The sequence below is a fragment of the Desmodus rotundus genome, chromosome 4 (genome assembly GCF_022682495.2).
Source record: "Desmodus rotundus isolate HL8 chromosome 4, HLdesRot8A.1, whole genome shotgun sequence".
NCBI classification, from domain to species: Eukaryota; Metazoa; Chordata; class Mammalia; order Chiroptera; family Phyllostomidae; genus Desmodus; species Desmodus rotundus.
Window position 1 is genome coordinate 145875102 of NC_071390.1, and position 22060 is coordinate 145897161.

General features: G+C 41.5%; 2 protein-coding genes across 2 annotated transcripts in view; one reads left to right on the forward strand and one right to left on the reverse strand.

Moving 5' to 3' along the window:
- Nucleotides 1–12304, reverse strand: part of LOC112319247 (protein adenylyltransferase SelO) — a 39037-nt gene extending 26733 nt beyond the window's left edge. Inside the window, exons 1-8 of the mRNA XM_024576585.4 lie at nt 11735–12304; nt 7860–7978; nt 7148–7276; nt 4970–5034; nt 4834–4890; nt 4646–4744; nt 4403–4470; nt 666–753 (exon numbers count right to left, since the gene is read on the reverse strand). Of these exons, the coding sequence (XP_024432353.2) occupies nt 666–753; nt 4403–4470; nt 4646–4744; nt 4834–4890; nt 4970–5034; nt 7148–7276; nt 7860–7978; nt 11735–12041 (932 nt within the window). The 5' untranslated portion in view covers nt 12042–12304. The remainder of the gene's footprint in view (nt 1–665; nt 754–4402; nt 4471–4645; nt 4745–4833; nt 4891–4969; nt 5035–7147; nt 7277–7859; nt 7979–11734) is intronic.
- Nucleotides 12305–12416: 112 nt separating this feature from the next.
- PDSS1 (decaprenyl diphosphate synthase subunit 1) overlaps nt 12417–22060 on the forward strand; it is a 40909-nt gene continuing 31265 nt past the window's right edge. The window contains exons 1-3 of the mRNA XM_053923388.1: nt 12417–12603; nt 19033–19097; nt 19588–19708. Of these exons, the coding sequence (XP_053779363.1) occupies nt 12469–12603; nt 19033–19097; nt 19588–19708 (321 nt within the window). The 5' untranslated portion in view covers nt 12417–12468. The remainder of the gene's footprint in view (nt 12604–19032; nt 19098–19587; nt 19709–22060) is intronic.

The window sequence follows — 22060 nt, forward strand, 5'->3', positions numbered from 1 at the left end:
GAGCGCAGACACCTCAAGCACCAGGGGAGCAGAGGATGGTGGGGGCGGGACTGCAGGGCACAAAGGGAAGAACACCTGCTTTTGCTCTTTTAAAGCAACCCTTTCTTTCCCTTTCCTCAGCAATCTTCAGTAAGATGCACTCTGTTTCTAGCTGCTTTGTGTAAATTTAGTCTAGCGTGTACTTGTTTTTTTGCCCTGTTGATGGGCTAAGTTTCACATCTGGGAAAACCCAGTGTGAAACAGGCATAACACACGTCAAAGCTGGAGTCCAGGAAAGAAGAGACATGAGACAGAGGACACGGGCTGGGAATCCCAGAAATTGGAAGGAGAGCTTTGGGCCGCTTGAGGTTGCAGAAATGGGGAGTCTGAGTCACTTCCACCAGGTCCCTGGTGGCTCCAGGTCCCTGAGTGGCACAGAGGCCCTCAGCCGCAACTGGGCCGCATACTAGACAAAAAAACTCCTTGAAAAAGGGCCTACTGGGTCCTACACTTCTCTTTTTTCCTCTTAGAAAACACACATGATGTGAGATACATAACAAGTATTTAAAATATTTATTAACTTAAATTTTGGGTTTTACTTATAAGAAAACCAAAAATATTTTAACTTCCCAACACATAAATATTTTTCAATTGTCTTCTACATTTAAAAAATGTCATTTTCTAACCTTAGTAAATCCAGTTCAACATAATGAGCCAAAATTTCTAACGATCCGATTCTAAACCATGATTTTGCAACGCGCAGTACCACCGCACCTGCAAAAGAAACATTTATTTCAGCACAAAGTATTTCAAACTGTGGAAATGTAGCCTAATATGCTTTCCTTCTTCTTCTTTTAATCCTTATTCAAGGATATGTTTTTACTGATTTTAGAGAGAGGAAGGGAGAGAGGAAAAAAAACAATGTAAGAGAGAAACATCAATCAGTTGCCTCCGTATGAACCCTGACCAGGGATCAAACCCGCAATCTTTTGTCCTAACAGGATGATGCTCCAACCAACTGAGCCACCTGGCCAGGGCCTAGTATGCTTTTCTTAAAAATAAAATTATTTTAATAAAAAAGAATTCAGTATCTGAAATTATTGGAAAAAATAACTAACACCCTTGAAAGGTTCAAGGGATTTTCTCTATTTCTCTAAGCCTGAGAATGTTAGAATGTTAGGAACCACAACACTCTCGGAAACACAGAGGCTCCGACCTAGCTAGAGGCGGCTCAGTTCCATCCGGAGGCTCCAAACATCACAGTCCCGCTGTCTCCTCGACGGCGGCCTTTTCCCGGAGCCTCTTCCTGAATCAGTGAGTTAGGAATTATTTCTATGGCATAGTCCCTGCGAGTGCCTTTCATGTGTGCAACTAACTGAAAATTAACTTCAGTTACCAAATGCTTACATATGTCCTAATTTATGAATATACTGGAGAAATAAAGCAAATCTGTGCATGTTCTGTTTGCTGCCTTCCATTGCTGCCTTCTGTTTTGATTATAGACAACAGTAACAATTAATAAACAGCATTCACGTTTCTTTCTTATAAGGAATGCTGAACTTACATGCGTTTGACATGAAGACGCAGTCTGTCCCAGCTGCTCCTGCTCTCTTCCTGCTGCCTCTGGGCCTTTGTGCTGGTTTCCCCTGCTCCACGTGCCCCACTCCCTCTTCCCCCCATACTGAGATCTTTCCTAATCTTAGGTAAGCACCAGGGCAGGGCAACCCATGTCACCACTCTGTCGCTCTGTGTAGGGAAGGACAATGCCACTGCCTGGCCTCTGCAGTTCTGCCTGGGGAAGCTGTCTCCCCGCTCGCACTTCACTTTCTCCTCATTGCCACTGGTGCCCTTCCAGGTGTTGGCTTGCCCTGGTGCTGCATCCCAGAGGGCATGGGTCCGCGTGAGTCCTAAATCCATTGTGGGCCATTAAAGAGGACGCAGTTACTGACCCTTCACTCGTCTGGACGAACGTGGCTTCTTTAAATCCTTGGTTGTCGAACTTCCACACAGCTGAATTTTCTGACAATTCTGGGTGATATTTGTTTTGTATGTAGCTGTATTGTTTGCTATAGTTGTGCACGGAGGTGAGGTGTGTTTACCTACTCCTCCATCTTGACCAGAAGTGAAGACTGAATTTCTTAAGACCAGGACTATGATATATACTTACTACTCCTGGACCCCCTAGAGTTTAGTCCAATGGAAGGCCCAGAAAAGAGCCAATTAGTATTTTCTTGGTTAACTGAGTTACCATATAGTCAGGATTAATTCACAATATTAATCTAGACATATATTTTGATGTGGGGTTTTTTAAGCAATGAAAATGTAGTCTCTTAGAAAAAACGTAAGAGCTCAGTAAGTTATTCTAATGTTTATTTAATGCATAGCCATCAAATCACTGAATGTTAGCAATGAAAAGACACAAAAGGTATCCCCTAATCTAACCATCTCATTTCAGACGGAGAAACAGAGACAAAATGTGACTTGCCCAAGTCACAAGTCAATTCCCACTGAGCCAGTTCTCGGTTTCGCATATTCTTTCTGTCTGCCCAGCAGTTTTCTCACCGAACCACTGGGCTGCTGGGCAGATATTAGGAGACAAGCACAACTGAAATATCTGCACATTTGTGAACATTTAGATATGGAAATTACAGTAATGCCCTAAAGAGGAGAAATCCTTGAGGCCATTTGAAACTATTAAGATTATGGTTCGGAATTCAGATTAACCATATACATAAGTTACAGCCACAGAAGTAAGTAGTGTTGTATCCATCAAACGAACAGTCCATGGTTAGACTCTCACTTCCAACCACCATTAACAAAAAGACCTAAATGGTTGTTACAGGCTTGTGTGCAATAGTATCCATATTACCCACATGAAACTAAGAGCAGAGAGAGATGCCACAAAAAAATAAATAACCCTTATTTCCTTTAAGCATGAATACTTCACAGAGATTGTTTTTTATGAAAATCTTATCGAAATATATATCAAAACATATCATGCACTAAGTATAAGAACATGAAAACGTGCTCTGGGGAATCACTATGAACCTCAGTAAAAATGCTGCCCTGCGAAACAATAAAGCATGTTAGGTTGTGAGCAGCGCTTGTTAGCTCTGCTTTTTTAAGCAGTTAAATACGTTTATTATGGATTTTCAGGTCCCCTCCTTCCCCAGAGACTTAGAGCCAAATTTCTCCCTCTCTCCCTCTTTGCTGTTCTACAGTACACTTTCTCGTCCCCTTTCTAGGCTTGTTTAATTTCTAACCTACTACAGGCTGAGGAAAATGCTAATTGAACTTATTGGAAGTAAACATGAAGCACAACCAGGCTCTGAAGAGAGGTCCCTGGGCTCTCCTGGGAGGAAGGTGTATGAACTTCTGCGCACTGGCTTTGCTAACATCTTGTCAACTGTCCATAAACAACTTCTGTTCACTTCCCAGCTGTTTGCTGTCTGAAATGGATGGATTAGTGATGTAAGGATGTGGGACAGGGAATTCTATGGTAATATCATAACACTGAAATATCTAGAAGAACCACAGGTCATTTTTTAAGAAGACCAAAAAGGTGTCCCATATCTGTTGTTCTTTAAGAATTTCGTTTTGCGTCCCTACTTTCACTGCGGCACTATTCAGAATGGCCCAGATGTGGACGCAGCCCAGGTGTCCATCAGGAGATGAGTGGATAAAAAGAGCTGTGAGTACATTTACGCAATGAAATACTTCTTGGCCGTAAAAAATAAGGAAATCTTACCTTATGCGATAGAATGGATGGACCTGGACAGCATTATGCTGAGTAAAATAAGCCAGTCCATAGAGAGAAAAGTACCATATGATCCGACGAACAAAATAAACTAATAAACAAAACAGAAACAGACTCACTGATAGAGAACAGACAGAGGACAGGAGGCTTGCGGGTCTGGGTGAAAAAGGTGAAAGGACTAAGGGGAAAAAAACTCATAGACACTCACAACAGCATGGTGACTACCAGAAAGGGAGGTCAAGGGAGATAGAAGAGGGTAATGGGGGGAATAAATGGTGATGGAAGGAGACTCGATGTGGGGTGATGAACACATAATACAATACACAGATGATATATTACAGAATCGTAAACATGAAAACCATATAAGTTTATTAACCAATGCCACACCAATAAATTCAATAAAACAGTAAAAAATAAAAATAAAAAAGAAGTTAGGACCTGGCTGTGTAGCTCAGTTGGTCAGAGTGTGTGGTCCTGATACACCAAGGTTGTGGGTTCAATCCCCAGTCGGGGCACATACAAGAATCAACCAATGAATGCATAAATAAGTGGAATTACAAATCAATGTCTCCCTGCCCTCCTTCCTCTCTCTCCAAAGTCAATAAATAAAATTTTTTTAAAAAGTACTTAGTCTAATTTTATATAAAATCTAAAAATGGTTATTACCTCGTTCTTTCACAATGTTTCCGTTGTAGAACTGGTCTCTCCATACTTCATCATCACTCACAACCACACTGGAACATAAGAGAATCAAACAATTAAAGTTACACTTTAACTGCAAGCAAGCTCTCAAAACACCTAAAGCTATTAGAAACTGTAAGCAGAAACTTATCTGATCAATTTACTGACAGGTTCCTGGAGATAACATGATCCAGTCCTGTAAGTGAGCTTCAAGGAAGGCGGAGTTACCTGGCAGCTCTGCTGGTTGGAATTCCAAGATAGTGCAGAGCCTCACTGCACAAAAATTCTCTCACTGAGGAGCGAAGCACAGCTCTGCCATCACCATTTCTATGGGAAATAAGATTAAAAGATTTTCAGTGGTAAAGACAGTATCAATTTTAATTAAAATAAGGAAACAAACAAACAAAAAACTGTACCGGGAGTATGGGGTCTTCCCTGAGCCTTTTAATTGAAGCTCCCACTTTTCACCTTGCCTTCAAAAAAAATCTAAGTATTAGAAGATTCAGGTTAACATTTAGCAGAAAAGCTATTCTACAAGAAAACATATGGTACCTATTCATGTAAATTCCAATAAGATGGGCTCTTCCATCCCCAAGTTGATCTGCCCATATCCCAAACTAAAAGGGAAAAAGGAAAAATTAGTCGTGTTTTTATTAATCCTTATTAGCTTTTATAGTAATTTTATAGCCAAGGTTCTTTCATCGAAAGTGAGAATGGGGTATTGCATTTTGGGAATTATAATAATCAAAAACTCCAATAAAGGTGAAAATAAAATTCAATCAAAACATAAGTGAAATTCATTTTAAAAATATCAATTCAAGACATATAATTAATTTCTTCTTATCTTATAGCTGAGCTTAAGTTTGTTAGGTATAGAAAACTAAAAGTGATCTATTTAATTCCGGAATATGAACTAGGAACAATTAGTAGAAAAATTTCCTGTATTTCCTGTATTATACATATGCAATATTAAATCAGGAACACACTTGTACCCGAAAAATATTACTTTTGAACTTGCATAATTAACTGTTTCCAAACTTTTCTGTTACAATTTGTTTGTGGTTGTTCAGTTCCCAGCTATGCCACTTACTAGCTGTGGAAATTTCTTTGGGTTACTTATTCTGCTGAGACTGACCTTTCATTTCTGTAAAATGGAATAACCCTTGCCAGATTGTTGTAAGAATGAATGCTGATAAATTTATGCAAAATGCTTTGTACTGTGTTTGACATTCTCAAGTGCTCAAAATATGGTAATTAGTATTATTGCCAACAATTATTTGTTAAGTTACATGGCACTCCCCCCTCCATATAGATGTTGTGTACACCAGAAAGCTTTCTCTAAATTTCTGGGACTAGGAGAGAGGTCCTATCAATTCCTTTAACTCCTACACTTATCCCTATCACAGCTGATGTTATAAGAATTTCTTTATTTATCTATCTACTCCCCCCAAAGTATTAGCAATTTGAGTGAAGGGGACAGGTCTCATTCACCATTATAGCTCCTAGCCTTTAAAAGGAGTTCTAGAAACAGCTGTGGAATATTTAAGCAATATTTACAGTTCTGGGAAAAAAACATGGAATTGAGGAAAATTTATCCAGTATTTTAAATTTTCATCTTAACTAGAAATGGACCGCCATTAATTAATTTTGGCTGTGGAATATGTCTAAAAGCACAAGTCTGAGAGGTGGTCTCAGCATTCTGGAAAGTTCTAAAGTTGACAATACATTAGGTATACCGCACACCATCACAGGTAAGTAGAAAGAACGGTGAATCCAGAGCTAGGAGTGAAATCAGGAAACAGAAAAGTAGCTCTCTGTTAATAAAAGGCAAAGCATTTACTGCACTGTAAGTTCAATGGCAAAACTATCCTTATATATAAATATTTATAATTTCAAATTAGGGAGAAGCAGCAAGACATGAAATTGATAAAAGCTTAATCTAATTTACTCTACCACAAAAAACATTGTTTCTTAGTTTATGTTAGTTTAGCTTCTTTGCTTCTGTTACTGTTGCTTCTTAGGAAATCAAAAAATGGAAGCAATAAAAATCTGAAAGGAGTTAACTTCCACAACAACCAGGGCTTGATAATAATCATTGTAATAATAGCTATGCTGAAATCACTTTGCAAATATTTCCTAACTTAATCCTTACTCCACCCCTATTATACTTGGGTACTTACTTATCCTAAAAATGATTCCTGACCAAACCAGTCCCCAAACAGCAAGTGTTAAATTAAATCTTCTCTAGCTCTCAGAAAAGTCGCAGTAATTGCAACAATTGTTCCTGTGTTCCTTCTTTTTTTTTTTTAAGTCAAATACCACACCTGAACTTGCTTCAACATCTTGCTTTATTTCTAGAAGGTGCTTTTTATTTGCTTCAGCATATATAACACCCCCCATTAATCCTGACTTAATTTCTAGTAGTTCTAAAACTTTGCACTATAGATATCCTGGCAAAATTATAATCTATTTGACCTTCTGAAGCTTTTACATTAACTCATTGTGCTACTTGATTTTGCCTAAATCTCCAGAAATATTTTGTTGAAGAGCACTGGCTGGTGTGGCTCAGTGGGTTGAGCACTGGCCTGTGGACTGACAGAAACACTTCACTGAAGTCCCAATACTCTAATATTGGAGAGATTAATGCAAAGTATCTTCCCTAATAAGACTACATTTCCACCAACAGTTTATGTTTCATAAGTGAAGCAATGCATCTGACGCTACTCTTACCTGGTGACCACCATATCTGTGAGCCAATGGGATGGATCCAAATACTATCTTTTCACCACTTACAAGCTGGATAAAATCCTCTGTTTCTGAGACAGACAAATCAAGGTCCAAAATGTCTTCTAAAACTTCCTGAGGCGGGAGAAGAAACACCTCCTTACAAACTTACACTTAAGTAATCCTTAAAGAGTTTTTGAGAAAAGAGACTTAACGTAAGGAACAAAATTAAAAAAAATAAACCTCTTGCAGAAATACATTAATATTTTTTCATAAGAGAGGTACCATATGTTCTATGATTATTTGTTATTTGGGAAAATCAGTTCTATTAGATAGTTCTAAAACTTTTATATATTTCCTGTGATGCATAAAGAATATTTTTCCTAGCACATATTCTTTAAAGGAGACAGAAAATGTAAATGTCCTATTTTTATCCCAAATCCATTTATACCATGAAAAAACAATTTAGAATTTGTTATCGGAGTCCATTTCTAAAAACTTAACTGATTTACCCCTTCCTTGTAGGCTAACTTTAAGACAAAGCTGAGAAAAAAGTGGTCTCTAAGAATGACATTCTCCAAGTGTCTGAGTTTTGAGCACAAAGATAGTCACTTACCAATAGACTAACAATTTAACTCTGAAAAGAATATTAATATCTTTTTAGCCAACAGTTATAGTCAGTTAAGTATTTGTGTTATGAAAAAAAATAAAGCCTAACCTTTGAAACTGCAACAAGACGTACTCTTGATTTAAAAGGAGTAGGCAAGGCAACTGAAAAAACGCAGTTTTTCACTTTACGAACATAATTTTCTTTAACAGGATCAATTGGCAACACAGCTGATAAAAACAAAAAACAAAAACACAACCTTCTGAATGTTCTTGTTTGTTGCATTTACAGCATTAATATTCCTTAGAAATGCTATGGTTCTTCATGAAAATCAACTTAAAACACTATTTTCTTCACACTTTGTTATTGAGAGTCTATTTTATCATTTGCAACCATATCCATCCAATATTCATATAGTAAAGTATATGGAACTGTGCAAGATGGGAGATGTAAAAAGTTTAAAACAAGACACATACCTGTCTTCAAAGATTTTCATGCGTGGCAGATCAATAAGATGTGCAACATATTTATCAATAAAAATATATACATAAAACGAAGATGAGCTGCATTACAGTATTAAAATTATCAGAATTAGTGCTAGCCAATTCAATGGAATCCAACCAAAAAATATTAGGCACTTAATCACATTCTTTCTGCCTTTCAGAAAAATCACAACTGAAGGAAACAGATATATACATAGATGTTTTACTAAAAGTACAAAGCCACTTCCAGTTCCACCAGAAACTTCAAAATATTTGCTACAGCCTCTAAAAATTGCCTCTAAAAGATAAAGTATTGTTCATGAAGTCCAGGCACTAAAGCACATGCACTTGATTTAAAAAGCTGTAGAGAGCACCAGCCGGGTTGCTCAGTTGGCTGCAGCATTGCCCCATACCCCAAAAGGTTGTGGAATCCACTCCGGTCAGGGCACATACCCAGGTTTTCGGTTCAATCCCAGGTCGGGGCACAAAAGGGAGGCAACCGATGGATGTTTCTCTGTCACATCAATGTTTCTTTCTCTCCCTCTCTCTCTCTCCCCCTTTCTCTCTCTTTCTCTTTTCCCTCCCTCCCTTCTCTAGAAACATATCCTCAGGTGAGAATTTTTTTAAAAAGCTGTAGAGAAAAAAAAAGAGAGCTCTGCACATGCTTTAGATCCACAGAACATATTTACTTGTAAGTACAATTCTTAAAATCTTAATTAAGATTCATTGCTTTTCCTAATCCAAAGCAATTTAAAAAATAGAAAAGATGTATGTATTACTAAAACTGCAGGACAAAGGGACACAAAATAATTTGACATCACTGAATAGATAAGATACTATGTTGTCAAGATGACAGTGTCATCGAGTTATTTAATAAACATAATGGAAATCCAATCAAAAACCTAGTAGGATTTTTGTGAAGAAACATATAAACTTATAGCATAAACTGGAAAAATAAAGGCTTTTTTTTTAAATAGGAGAAATGGGAGTTTCCTTATCACATTGAAAATTATAAGAATATAACAGCTAAAAATACTGTTACTCCAAAAATAAAGGCAAAGATTAATGGGACTCAACCAAAGGTACAGAGACTGCCCAAAGTAATGTAAGCGTCCCCTATTTAATACAAGTCACCTTTTGAGTAAGAAGAGAAAGGTGACATGAGGATGATTTGCTCAACTATTTGGAACAACTCATCCCACCGAAGGCAAGGTGAACTAAAAGTCAATTATAACAGAAATAAGAGTAATCTTGTATCTTCCACATATTAGTATAAAAACAGGCAAATGTGGACCACCTTTAACCCTTTTAGTTCCCCTAAGAACACGGTGAATAAGGCAGCATCATAGGAAAAGTGGTCAACAAAAAACAGATTTTAGTATCCACCACAGAAAACCCGACGATATGATTAGAAGACCCAACAGTATATTTTCTTCTTTTAGGAGAGCCTCTGTGTGGAAATAGACCATTATATAATTAACGCATTTTTTTTCTTTAATGATGCTCTAACATTTTGGTAGAGCACAGGCAGTATATAATTTCCATTAGTACTTATGATTTTGTACCGATTCACATTTTGGCAAGGTAGCTGATCATTGGCTACCTTGTGATCACTAGCCAAGGAACAAAAAAGGCTAACTGCTTCAGAGGACCCAACCCTCACCCTTGTTATGGTTTAACCAACTAATCAGTCTTAGACTAAAACCACCAGCAAAGATTCTAAATGCACGTTAACCCTTTACCATCTCAGAGAAACCAGTAATTCCAAAATTCTTTAGGACTCAGTTTTGCCTAAGAATACGAAATCCCCCAAAACTGCTAACCTTTCAGTGCAATTATGTTTGAAACTCATCTCAATAAATGTTCTTCCCAGTTATCCTGATAATTCATTGACCGTTTCTCATAACCTCAGGATGAGATGCCTTTATGCCGGACTATTAACCAAGACATGGTTAGTAAGTATATAGTATTATGTATACAATCTGTAAAAACTGGTCCTACCATAATGTTTTGAACAGTATCATCAAGGAAAGAAAATGTCTTAAAGTGTAGCCAAGTCCCCAACACCAAGATAATGATTTTGAAAATGCTTTCAATTACACTTATTCCATTTTTATCAGTCAGTACTGGTTGTTTCATTTGCATAAGTGTAGTCAAAAAGGCCGTTGTGAGCCTGTGCAAAGGGAGTTGTTGGGCAGCTAGTTACACAGCTCAGATTGTGTTTTTTAACTTCCTAGACTCATGCTTGGTCTGACCGGGTCAAGTACTATTAGCTGGCATTCTGCATGCCCTACTGATGGGTTATTGTGCATTAGTTTAGTCACACTATAACGTTAGAAGCTTCATGAATTTCCTCTGCCCTCCCTACTTAGCCTTGCCATATGACATCTTTTTAAGAACCAAGTATTTTGATTTAATCTGGGGAAACAATTTCTAAATAAAAATGACCTGATAGAACTGTGTTGTTTCTATCAAGTAAGCGAGTTTGGGCAAGACACTTAACTCCTCTATCTCAGTTTCCTGATCTGCAAAAAGGGGCAAATGATAGTATCCAAGTAATAAAATTGCAAGTAGTTGTAAGTACAAGTGTTAACCACTACACTCTACTTTGGCAAATTCTACCTGTTGGGTATTTCTTAATACATAAAACTGTACCAAGATAAGCCAAAAGTGTGTATTGAACAACCTTCATTTGTAAAGCACTTGAGTTTTATATATTTTTACATAATATTCTTCAAGTTTGTGGGGGCAGGGAGACTCATAAAATTAGATTAAGAAATTTCTTTATTTTATACTTTTATTCACTAAAAAACAATAGTTCCAAGATAAATATGACGCATGCTCACCTATATAGATACTTACACTCTGATGCAAAAAGTTTGGTTCACAGGAGCAAAAAAACAAAAACAAAAAACCCCAGCCTTGGCTGTTGTGGCTGAGGGGATTGAGTGCCAGCCTGCAAACCAAAGGGTGGGGGGTTGGACTCCCAGTCAGGACACGTGCCTGGGTTGCAGGGCAAGGTCCCCAGCAGAGGGCATGAGAGAGGCAACCACACATTGATGTATCTCTCCCCCCTTCCCTTCCCCTCTCTCTAAAAATAAATAAATATATATTTTTTTAAATCAGAGAATTGCAGTTGCCTCTTTGCTGGTCTATTTCCTCATAGCGAATTTTTTGAGGACAGAGTAAGTTTCTTCCCTAAAGCTTACACTTTCTCTCATTGGCCATGTGTGTTTGTATGCATGTGTGGAATGATTAATTCTATCATGGATTTGTTATAAATATGCCCTCTCACGACCATGGGAAGAGATCTGGCTGTGGAATTAAAGTCTTTCTAACTCACGTCGGTTACTAATCCTGAACAATCTCCAGTATCCCCCGGGCTGGCTACAAGTAGGTTCAATATTACTAAATATTAAACAATCTCCCACAGGTCAGTACACCCACGCGTGGGGCTCACACATCCAGATGTGCGCAAGACGGCCCAATTATGCCACCATATACCTATAAGGTTTTCAGAGGAGAGGGTCCAAAAGTCGAGAGACGAGGCTAATCTAGCTTCTGCTTCACAATAGCCCTGCTCCTGGTTTGACTTGTTACTGAAAAGGTGCAAAAGGTTGGCACTTCCTTCAAGGCCAGGTTGTAATAAGGAGCAGATGACAGCTTGGTAGGTCACACACAAGAGAAGCAGCCGTGGAATGTGTAGCCTCCGGATTAAGCAACAAAACGGGAACCCAATTCTTTGAGTCATATTTCTGCCTAAACATGTAGGACAGAAGTCATTGATTGGAAGTCTGGCGCACTGTAGCATTTCTTTCTAACAGCCGGTCACCCAAAGGTCTGTTGGAGTTACTGGCTCCCGGAGAACCGCAGAGAGGATTCGGGAGAGACGGCTCGCCAAGTGGACGGTCACGGTTAGTTTCTCCCGGGCCGGGATACCGCTAGCGGGGGAAGGGCCCCAGCCGCCGCGCCGCGCGCCCCTTCGTCTGCGACTTGCGCCGACAGCCCGGAGGTCCCCGCCGACTCCCGCGCAGATTGGCGCCCGATGTCCCGTGCGGCCGCCGCTGGAGAGCGCTGGCGGCCCAGCCCGGGGGGGGGGGGGGGGGGGAGGAAGGAGAGGAGGCGGCCCGGGCCGGACAGAAGCTCTTCCTGTGCCAGGTTTCCGGCTCCGGGTCCCGAAGGAGGGCCATCGGTCCCTGGGCGGGGCTGCCGCCAGCCGCGGCTTTCAGACTCGTACCATGGCCTCGTGCTGGTGGCGGTGGCGGTGGCGGCGCGGCTGCTCCTGGAGGCCGGCGACGCAGAGCCCCGGGCCCGGCTACCCTGGTTGCTCGGGGCCATGCGGGCCGCGCCCCTCCGCCGCCGCCGGCGCGCAGGTGAGGCCAAGGAGCGCGCGTCGAGGCGGGCGCAGAGGTCACCGCGCAATGACAGCCGCGCGGGGGAATGAATGGGCGCGAGCGGCACGTGTGCCGGGCTGGGGGTCGCGGGGCGGTGCTGGGATGTGCCCCGAGACTGGCTGGTGCGGGGATGGGGCCCAGCCGCCAGGTGGGACCCGGAGGGGTGGGTGCCCAGCGTCAGTATACTTAAAGTAGGGGTACCCCACGCGGAATTGCAGAGCGATGTTGTGGGGCCCGTAGGGAATTTGGGAATTGGGAAGGGCGGCGTGAGGAGCCAGATCCCGGGGAAAACGGAGGACTAGTGGTCAGATTGTCACCTGGAGTACGGACAAAGTCAAGACTGGGGACCTTCTGGAGCTCTTTCCTTTATAGTTTCACAGCTCGGGTTTCGGAAGGACAGATTTTAGAGCTAAAGGTGCTCTGAGCCCTCAAGGGATACCGATGATCCAGGTGGTCTCCCTGATGGCCTCGATAGGCAGAAAAGGTCTTCTGGAGGATATGGGGCTGATGCTAAGGGTGGGCAGGATTTCAGCCATACTGTATGTAGCTGCTTCGGAGGGAGAGCTTATCTGGGCGGAGTGCAAGGGCACTTGAAGGAGAAAAGCCCTGAGGATGGCAAGTAGGGAAACCTTTGGGGTTATCTGTCATTTGACCTATGACTTCTTGAATTAGAGTCAGAATCTCAAGCACTAACCATGCTTCTTTGACTCTCTCTCCTGCAGCCTATGGACCCAATTTCATTTTTCTCCCTTTTCTGTCAGTTTAGCCCTTGAAAATTGACATGTTTCTGTGTCACTATGAGTCCTTTCCGCACATTGTAGTGATTAATTCTCAACCTGCCTTAGGCCCATACTGTTTAGCATAACTGCCCAGAGTCTATGGATTCACTGTTCTTTTCACAGACTCTCTAGTCACATAGTAATTGTATGTGTTCAACTCTCATTCTCAAGGCTTACTTTTTTTTTTTAAGTTCATTTGAATTTAGGGCTTTTGTGTTTCAGTCAGATTTGGTACACTTGAAATTCCCATGTACCCATCAAACATCATTTACCAATATGAAATAGATAGTATATATAAGTGTCTACTTTTGCACCGTAGTGGTTACATATCACAGCTTATCCAAAGTGGACATTTGGTGAGACAGTGGCAGCCACAGTAAAGAGAACATGGGCAAAGGGCCTCAGAACTTTGCTGGGGTCCATTTTCGTAGCATCCTAGCCAGACTCCAAATGTTTCTAGGACCACAGATGAGGATATCATTTGGAGAATGGATGCACCTGCCATCTGATGCCACTGGATACTTCTTTTCTTTGACACTTTTTTTTTTTTTTTTTAATTCCATGCCCTCCAAGCAACTTTCTCAGCACGGGAAAGGCTGCTTTGGAGAGGATGCGCCTTAGGGACCACAGGAGGGACTGTGCTGAGGCTGCCAGTGCCTGTCTCTGGTTTGTGTTGTCCACAGTGCCCTTCACTGTAAATAGTGCACTAGCCCTCTGCTGTCTGCCTCAGGCTTGTGTCTGGGCTAGTTCAGGTCTCTCAGGGCCTGATAGGGTTAGCCCTGGGGACAAAAAGCAACAATAATAAAACCACCTCCAGCTCTCTAACACTGCCCTGCTACTTGATGCATGGACATTCTCCCGACTTTTCCATTGGTAGTGTTAACAAGCCTTGTAATCAGACCAAACCAGTGTGTATTAGATCGAGCCAAATCACTTGTCAGTGTGTCTTCGATTCTTATTCTGCATTTGCTCTTTTTTAAAAAAGTAAATTCATAGGCGGCAAGGTTGGCTTTCAGGAGAATAGTGATGGAATCGTAGGGAACAAAATTGGAATTGGACAATTGATCTTGGCTAGTGCTAGTGTTGGCACACCGGGCAACTCAGCTCTGGTTTCACAACTGCCTTTTAGTACTTTACAATAGTCCCCCCTTTTCCACAGTTTTGCTTTCCAGTCTCAGTTACCTGTGCTCAACCATGGTCCAAACATACTAAATAGGAAAGTCCAGAAATAAACACTTCATAAATTTTAAATTGTGCACTGTTTATAGTCGTATGACACAATCTCGCACCGTCCTGCTTTGTCCCACCCAGAGTGTGAATCATCCTTCGTGCAGCATATCCCTGCTGTACATCCCCACCTGTTAGTCACTGAGCTCAGCTCCCGGTTAGACTGTGGTGGTATCACAGTGCTTGTGTTCAAGTAACCCTTATTTTGCTTAGTAGTGACCCCAACATACAGGAGGAGTGATGCTGGCAATTCAGATATGCTAAGTAGAAGCTGTAAAATGCCTCCTCACATAGAGATACATGTGTATAGGAAAAACATAAGATATATAGGGTTTGTTATCTGCAGTTTCAGCATCTAAGATGGCTGTGGTATCCCCCACAGATAAGCAGGGGCCACCGTAATGCTCTTTTGAATACCTCTGACACTACTTTGGAAAAAATGGCCCTAAGATACTCCTAAAGCAGAAATACAGCTTGATTGAATAGATACTATATTAAATATATGCAGTGTATTAAGCTCTGAGCTCAGAGCTTTACATATACCCTCTAAATTAATCTCAACATCTCTAGGAGTAGGTATTATCAAAAAGATGTCACAAGGTAATAGAGCCAGGAAATGCTGGGATTTGAACCAAGGTCCATCTTCCAAAGACCATGCTTTCAACAACTGTCACGTTGCCTAGTGGTTAAGAGCACTCTGTATTAGCTATGTAATTCTAACTCCACCCGAGGTAAAGGTTAGGTCTCATACTGAGTAAGTATTAGAATAGAATACTGAATTAATATGAAATGATTACCCATGAAGACTGGCAAAAAGGTTAAGTGGCATATAATGGTAAGATCAAAAGAAGGTTATGACTTTGTATCCTTGGGATATTGTAATTGCCTGGGACGCCAGAAATGTTCTGAGAGGTTTAATGAATATGTACTGCTGTGGTGGAAAGACAGAACTCAGACCATCTTCCTTGGACCTGCCTGCCCGGCAAAGTCAAACTTTATTGTCATTTTAATATGTCCAAAACAATACCTGTTCACTAGAGAAAAATCAGAAAATAAGCAAAAAAGGAATGAAACAAAGGAAACCTAATCCTAATTATTCCAGAATAACTATTTTTAGTGCCCTGGTTTATATGCTTTCAAAGCCTATCTTCTGCGTTGTATGTGTGTCCCTGTACAGAAATTTCTAGTGGGAATCCTGTTTTTCCTTTTGATATTTCCCCTCTTAGTTTTTTTGGCTAGTCAAATAATTAAAATGACATAGAACATACTAAGAGGAGAAAATAACCAAATTTAATTTTGTATGTATATATGGGGGGTTCATAAGAATATGGGGCCAGAAGACCTGAGGAGAAAAGGGAGGGTAGTGGTTTGGGACTGTAAGAGGGATGAATGCAATCCATGTGGAGATGAAAAGGGGAAAAACTGGCAAGTGTTTGCTGGGCCATCTTTAACAGTGAAACACAGGGAGGGAGGGCTTTGATTAAATGGGTCTTGATAGTTGCCTGCCCATCTGTCACACCTAGTTCATATTGAACCATAATTATCTGTGATGATGGTTCACTTCCTGGAGCAGGTCCTCTATCTAAATTCTCTTATGCAGTTGGGGGAAGAGCACACGTTCTTTCCTGTGCTGGGGGCTCAGCCTGCAGAGCCCCGCCATCCACCACGGATGAGAATAAGTCTTCCAAGACATGATCTGCTCGGGGAGGAAAGGTGGCCGATCTCTCAAATGAGAAGGGCCAGGAGCCTGGTCCTCAGTGGGCTTTTATTGGGTTTAATTTGCATAGGAATACAGGGCATATATGTAAAGCACATCAGTCATTGTCAGGCAGTAATGATCAAACAATAGATAACATTTAAAGAACTCTGAGGGCTTATTCTGAGTCAGGGTCAGATAGCTAAAGGGCCATAAAACTTTGGGGAAACAAACTCATTTCAAGCTTGGACCCTTATCACTTAAATTGAGGGTATTAGCAAAGCAGGTTTCACAGGATTGTATGCATTCTTTCTTATGCCTGATTGCCCCAGGAACCCGCCCTTTCCAGCACAGGGCCACACCCACCTCCAGCATTGTTTCAGGCTTAAGGCATTGTTTCAGGCTTAAGACAGGCTTGGGAAGTAAGGCAGCCAAGAGATTGGGAGACTTCTCCTAGGCAGAATGAGGTCTTGGGCTATGTCATACCCAAGTGGCAAGGGTCCATCATCCCCTTTTTCTATAGCTCCCCCCTCCAAGTCCTTCCCTGAGGGCCCCTTCGCAACCCTTCCTGTCTTAGGTCGTCCCTCCTTTGAGGAATCTTACTGGTCATTGGCTAACTGGTCATCTGCCCCAGGGCCAAGCAGGGTGAAGTGAAAGGGGGCAGAGCCGGCACCTCTGCTAGGGAGATAAGCTTTGTCTCCTTAGTGGCTTATGGTCCCAAGGTCTCTTTACTCAGCCTTAGCCATGGGGGCGGTTACAGCTTCTGAAACCAGGCAGGGTAGTTCCCAACACTTCCTGAGTCTTTGATTCTTAAAAATATAATCATCCCAAAGAGGCATGTTTTGGGCTGGCAAACTCTGCTCCCCTTCAATATGCAGGCATGTGCCACTTAATGACTGGGGCATGTTCTTAGAAATGCACTGTTAGGTGATATTGTCATGTGAACATCATAGAGTATGCTCATACAAATCTAGAGAGTATAGCCTACTACTGTGCCATATTTTTATGCGACTGACAGTACAGTAGGTTTGTTTATACCAGCATCATCACAAATGTGAGTAATGTTTTGTGCTACGATACGAGTAGGCAGTAGAAATTTTTCAGCTCCGTTATCTTATGGGACTGCCATCAGCTATGAAGCCTGTCACTGACCAAAACGTTATGCAGCCTACACCTGTACTGTGTTGCAGACGTCTGCACAGATAGCCCTGCACTATGATTGCTCGACTTAGATTTGTCAAGTTTACAGTGGTGCAAAGTCATGTGCATTCAGTACCAGCTGTGCTAAGCTCTGCTGTTCAGTAGGTTAGGTGTATTAAATGCCTTTTCAGCTTATGATATTTTCAATTTACAATCGGTTTATTGAGACATAACCCCACCGTAAGTCAAGGAGCATCTGTATACCAGTTTTCAGACTTGACCTCTCAACTTAAAGTTCTCTGGTTGTATATAAAGCAAGTAGTTGTGAGGGACAAATAGTGTAAAAGCACGTTGTAATATTTTATTACTAATTGAATGAATTCGTTTTATTTTCTTGTGCTAAATTTACCCTTTTGTCAAAATGCTTTCTTCAGATTCTCTGTAAGAGCCATTACCACATTAGATTAGTAACTTTTGAAATTGTTGTGTCCCTGGATTCTCTGAGATTGGCAGGATTCCTGACCCATAATAGTGCTCAGTAATTGTTGGGACTGACATTTGTCATCACCATCTCTGCTGGAAGTTCTGTTCTTGACCTCTGATTAAGTTAATATCAGAATGTGCTGCTGAGCTTCTTTGTTTTTATACCATTACATATCAAGAAGTAGCATTTCCAGAACTGATTAAAAAATAATAAGATAATTTTAAAAAAAGAAGTAGCATTTCCAAGTAGGTTTAGGAACAATAACTTAAAATAGGCACTGTTTGTGCAAATGTAAAGTCCCTCTTTAACACTGAAATCTTTTTGCTTTTCACCAGCTGGACGGATGCTTTTGGAATCTTGATTATTCTTTGTTTTAAATCAATGTAAGAATTTAAAAGAATGTGAAAAACACTAATCTTTACTATTCTCTGGCCAACCTTAGTTAAATAGAAGAAAATTGTTTTAAAACTACTTTTCAGATCTGCAAAGATAATGTGAATAGGAAAACTAGCTTTCTTTGGAGGCAGGGATAGATTATAGATGGTTTTTTCTGCTTTTTTTCTTATTTACATGTTCTGTAATGACAAATATTACTTTTGTAATAAGGAAGGGAAACTTTTATCATTTTTCTAAAGTTTGCAACCTACCTATAACAGACAACTAGAAGATCACAACTATATTTATTATGAATTATGGGAGTTTTTTATTTTTTGCTTTTTAAGAAATTTTATTTTTCAATCACAATTTACATTCAATATTATTCTGTATTAGTTTCAGGTGTACAGCATAGTGGTTTGACAATCACATACTTTACAAAGTGTTCCCCCTGATATTTCCAGTACCCTCCTGGCACCATACACAGTTAGTACACTATTATTGGGTATTTTCCCTATGCTGTACATTACATGCCCGTGACTATTTTCTAAGGACCAGTCTACTTCTCGGTCCCTTCACCTTTTTCACCCACTTCCCCTACCCTCCTCCCCTCTGGCAACCATCTTCTCTACAGGAGTTTTTATTTATCTACTGTAATAAGTTTTTTATGAATATTCTTACAAATTTTTAATACCTTTATTTTCTAGATATCCTATTTTTATCTAGTGAAGAGTTTAACATCTGCCTGTTCAAATATGTACAGTATATCACGGTAAGTTTATAAGCTGTATTGCAACTCGAAAATTATTAGCCATATTGCCAGCAAATTTCTATTCTAAATTGTGGTGGGCTAATCCCGCAAATTGAATATGTTGTTTAAATAAGTGCTATAATACCTGCACTATGTGATCTCTGCCTTTCCACAAAAAATGGGGGTGTGATTAAACTTAACTCAGAACACAGTGAACATGGCTTAGTCTTCCTTTTTGACTTTGTGGGATCTCGAGGCCCTGGGTATAAAAATAAACTGCTAATGTTTAAACTACTGTTATTTCACAAGACCAGAATTCTCTATGTTTTTCTAAATTATAGTGACCCTTTAGGATTAATGCTTAATTTCCAGCAAGTATCTGATCTGGGCTTAAATTTTCTACCATCTGACTACTGTATGTGTCTGTATATGCATGTGTGTATATAATTCTTACTTGGAAAATGTGTAACAACACTCAAGTTTACATTTTGTGCATTTGTGCTTGTCCCAGGCTCCATCACACCACATCGGCCACATGCTGTTGTAGTAAAACATGGAGTGGTGAGAAATACACCGATCCTTTCACACTTGGGAAGAAATACTTGAAAGGCCTGTATGAGGACATTAGAAAGGTAAGATGCTTTGACGAGGCTGTGGAGTAACAGTGAGCTTTTAGAATTGATGAAAACACAATGCAGGTTTCCGATAGGTACAGAGCTACTGCAGACTTGACTCACGAATGTCCAGTTTCAGAACTTGAGCAACAGCAATAGGGCAATATGGAGGACGAAACACGTTACTATCCAGAAAGGTTGTCGCAGGGTTGGGCAACTGAAACAGTGGTACCAGCAGCCCCTGCCTGTCGGGTGGGTTCGCTAACGTGCTCTCTTCGATTCATCACCTACCCTGCAGGACTGAAGTACTGGAGCCTTCGTGACTCCTGCTGTCGTCTTATCTAATTCTTCACGTCAGAGCCTGACTGCCCCAAATAGGGCTTTCTTCATTAAATGCTTTTCTCCCCAAAAGCTTTCGTGGTTCCCAACCTCACTAGAATTCTGAAATGGTGCCCAGAAATGTTTACATGCCTCCGTCGGCTTCCTTCCCCTTTCGAGGTTCTCCTCTCCTCCTCCAGCCTCCACCCCACCTGGCTGTGCCCACAGCAGTGCCACTTCCCGTTTGATAGGCCAAGTGGACACCACGAGGAGGAACCCCCTGGGTGCCTGCTCTGTCGCCATGGACAAGCTCACCTGTGCCCGTCTACATGAAGTAAATGTCTCTTCCTTTCCAGAATGGTCCCTTTACCACTAGTGAAGCTCCGTCCCCGGTTCCTTGGGAACTGTGTCCACAGTGGCCTGTTCTTTATCTGCTGACTCTCGCTCTTCCTGTCCCTTTGCTTTCCCTCTAGGTGCTCTAGTTTGTTCATGTCCATATTTTAAAGGACTGTCCCATGACTCGGTGTCCCACCCCTTCCCTTCCATCACAGAGTGCCCTGCTTCTGTCTCTGTTTTGCGCCTTCACATTCACCCACCATCACACTATGCCTTTCCTTCCAGCCTCTTCTCGGAACCTGCCTTTGCCTAGGCCTTCAATAGCTCCCTTCTAATAAACCCAGCGGACACTTCAGTTTTTATCTTCGGTGACTTTTTTTAACATTGGACACTGTTGACCATTACCACTCCATGAAACCCTCCCCCTGACTTCCTGCACTTCCCTTGTTCTAATTCTTCACCCTTCAGTCTGCGTCCTGGGTTCTTTTCTGTCCCCTCCAGTACACCCCCTTTAGTTTTGCCATTCCCTGGGGTTCTGTGGGCCCCTCCTCTGTGTCCTTAGTTTACCCATTTTCATACTTAACAGCACCTAAATACTATCTCTGTTCCAGATTGAATCATCGCTCAGAAACCAATACACCTAACTGCCCACGGGCAGCTCCATGAAGTGGCCGTGACTATCTCAAACTTAACATTTCTGAATCTCTACGCTCCTACTCATTGTCTTTTCTCCTGTTTTTCCCAAGAGCCCCAGAAGGACCCTCACTCGTCCCTCTCTTTCCCCTCCACATGCCCTAGTTGGTGTCTTGCCTTCAGTCCCACTGCTTTAGGTTAGGCCACCCTCATTTCCATGGCTGTCATCCTCGCCATCTCCCTGCCTCGTTCACCCTGAGCCAGAGGTGCCTCCTGTGTGATTCTAGGGTAACGGCGCCCGTCACAGTTGTGTTTTATTGCAGTTATTGTTTTATTACTTCTCTCCATCTAGACTCTGAGCTCGTAGGCAAGGGCTGTCTCATTTATCTTTATAATCTCTGCACTTACTACCATGCTTGGCACCGAGTCGGTAATTGAGTGAGTTAACGACAGACCTGCAGTATGGTTTTCTCCTTCACTCGGAGTGGGGTCCTCTGGGTCCATTCTTAGCTCCCACTGCTAAGGGGTCAGCTCTGATTCATTCCAGCAAGTCCTTGAGTAGCAGGTTAAACAAACACCTCCGTCCCTGAAGGCTGACCATCCTCTTCACAAATCAAAGCCTTACTTATCCTTTAATACCAGATTAAGGCTTGTCTCCCCTGTGAAATGTTGGGTCTTCCTAGTCCACACTGCTGTCTCTTCTTTGAACTTATAGTGTAATATTCAATGTATAGTACTATTTAAGTTACAACTGCATTATTCACTGAATATTTATTTTTTAAAACAGTGTTGTCTCCCCAACTCATTTGTAACTTCCTGCCATTAGACAAATCACGTCTTAATACTTCCTTTATGAGCTTAGTCCTGCTGCTTCTCACCAACATCGTGCGCCCCCCACCCCATGACCCCAGCTACTGCCCCAGGCTTTGCCTCCCCACCCAGAACAGCCCGCCCTCCTGCCTCACAGGCTCCCAAACTCCTGTCTTTGTTCCCTCCCCTCCATCTTCCAAGCTGGGCCTCCTCGAGCTTTCCTCCCGGTCCTGCTGTCTCTGGGAGCCACTGGGGGCGGCTCGGTTACGTGGC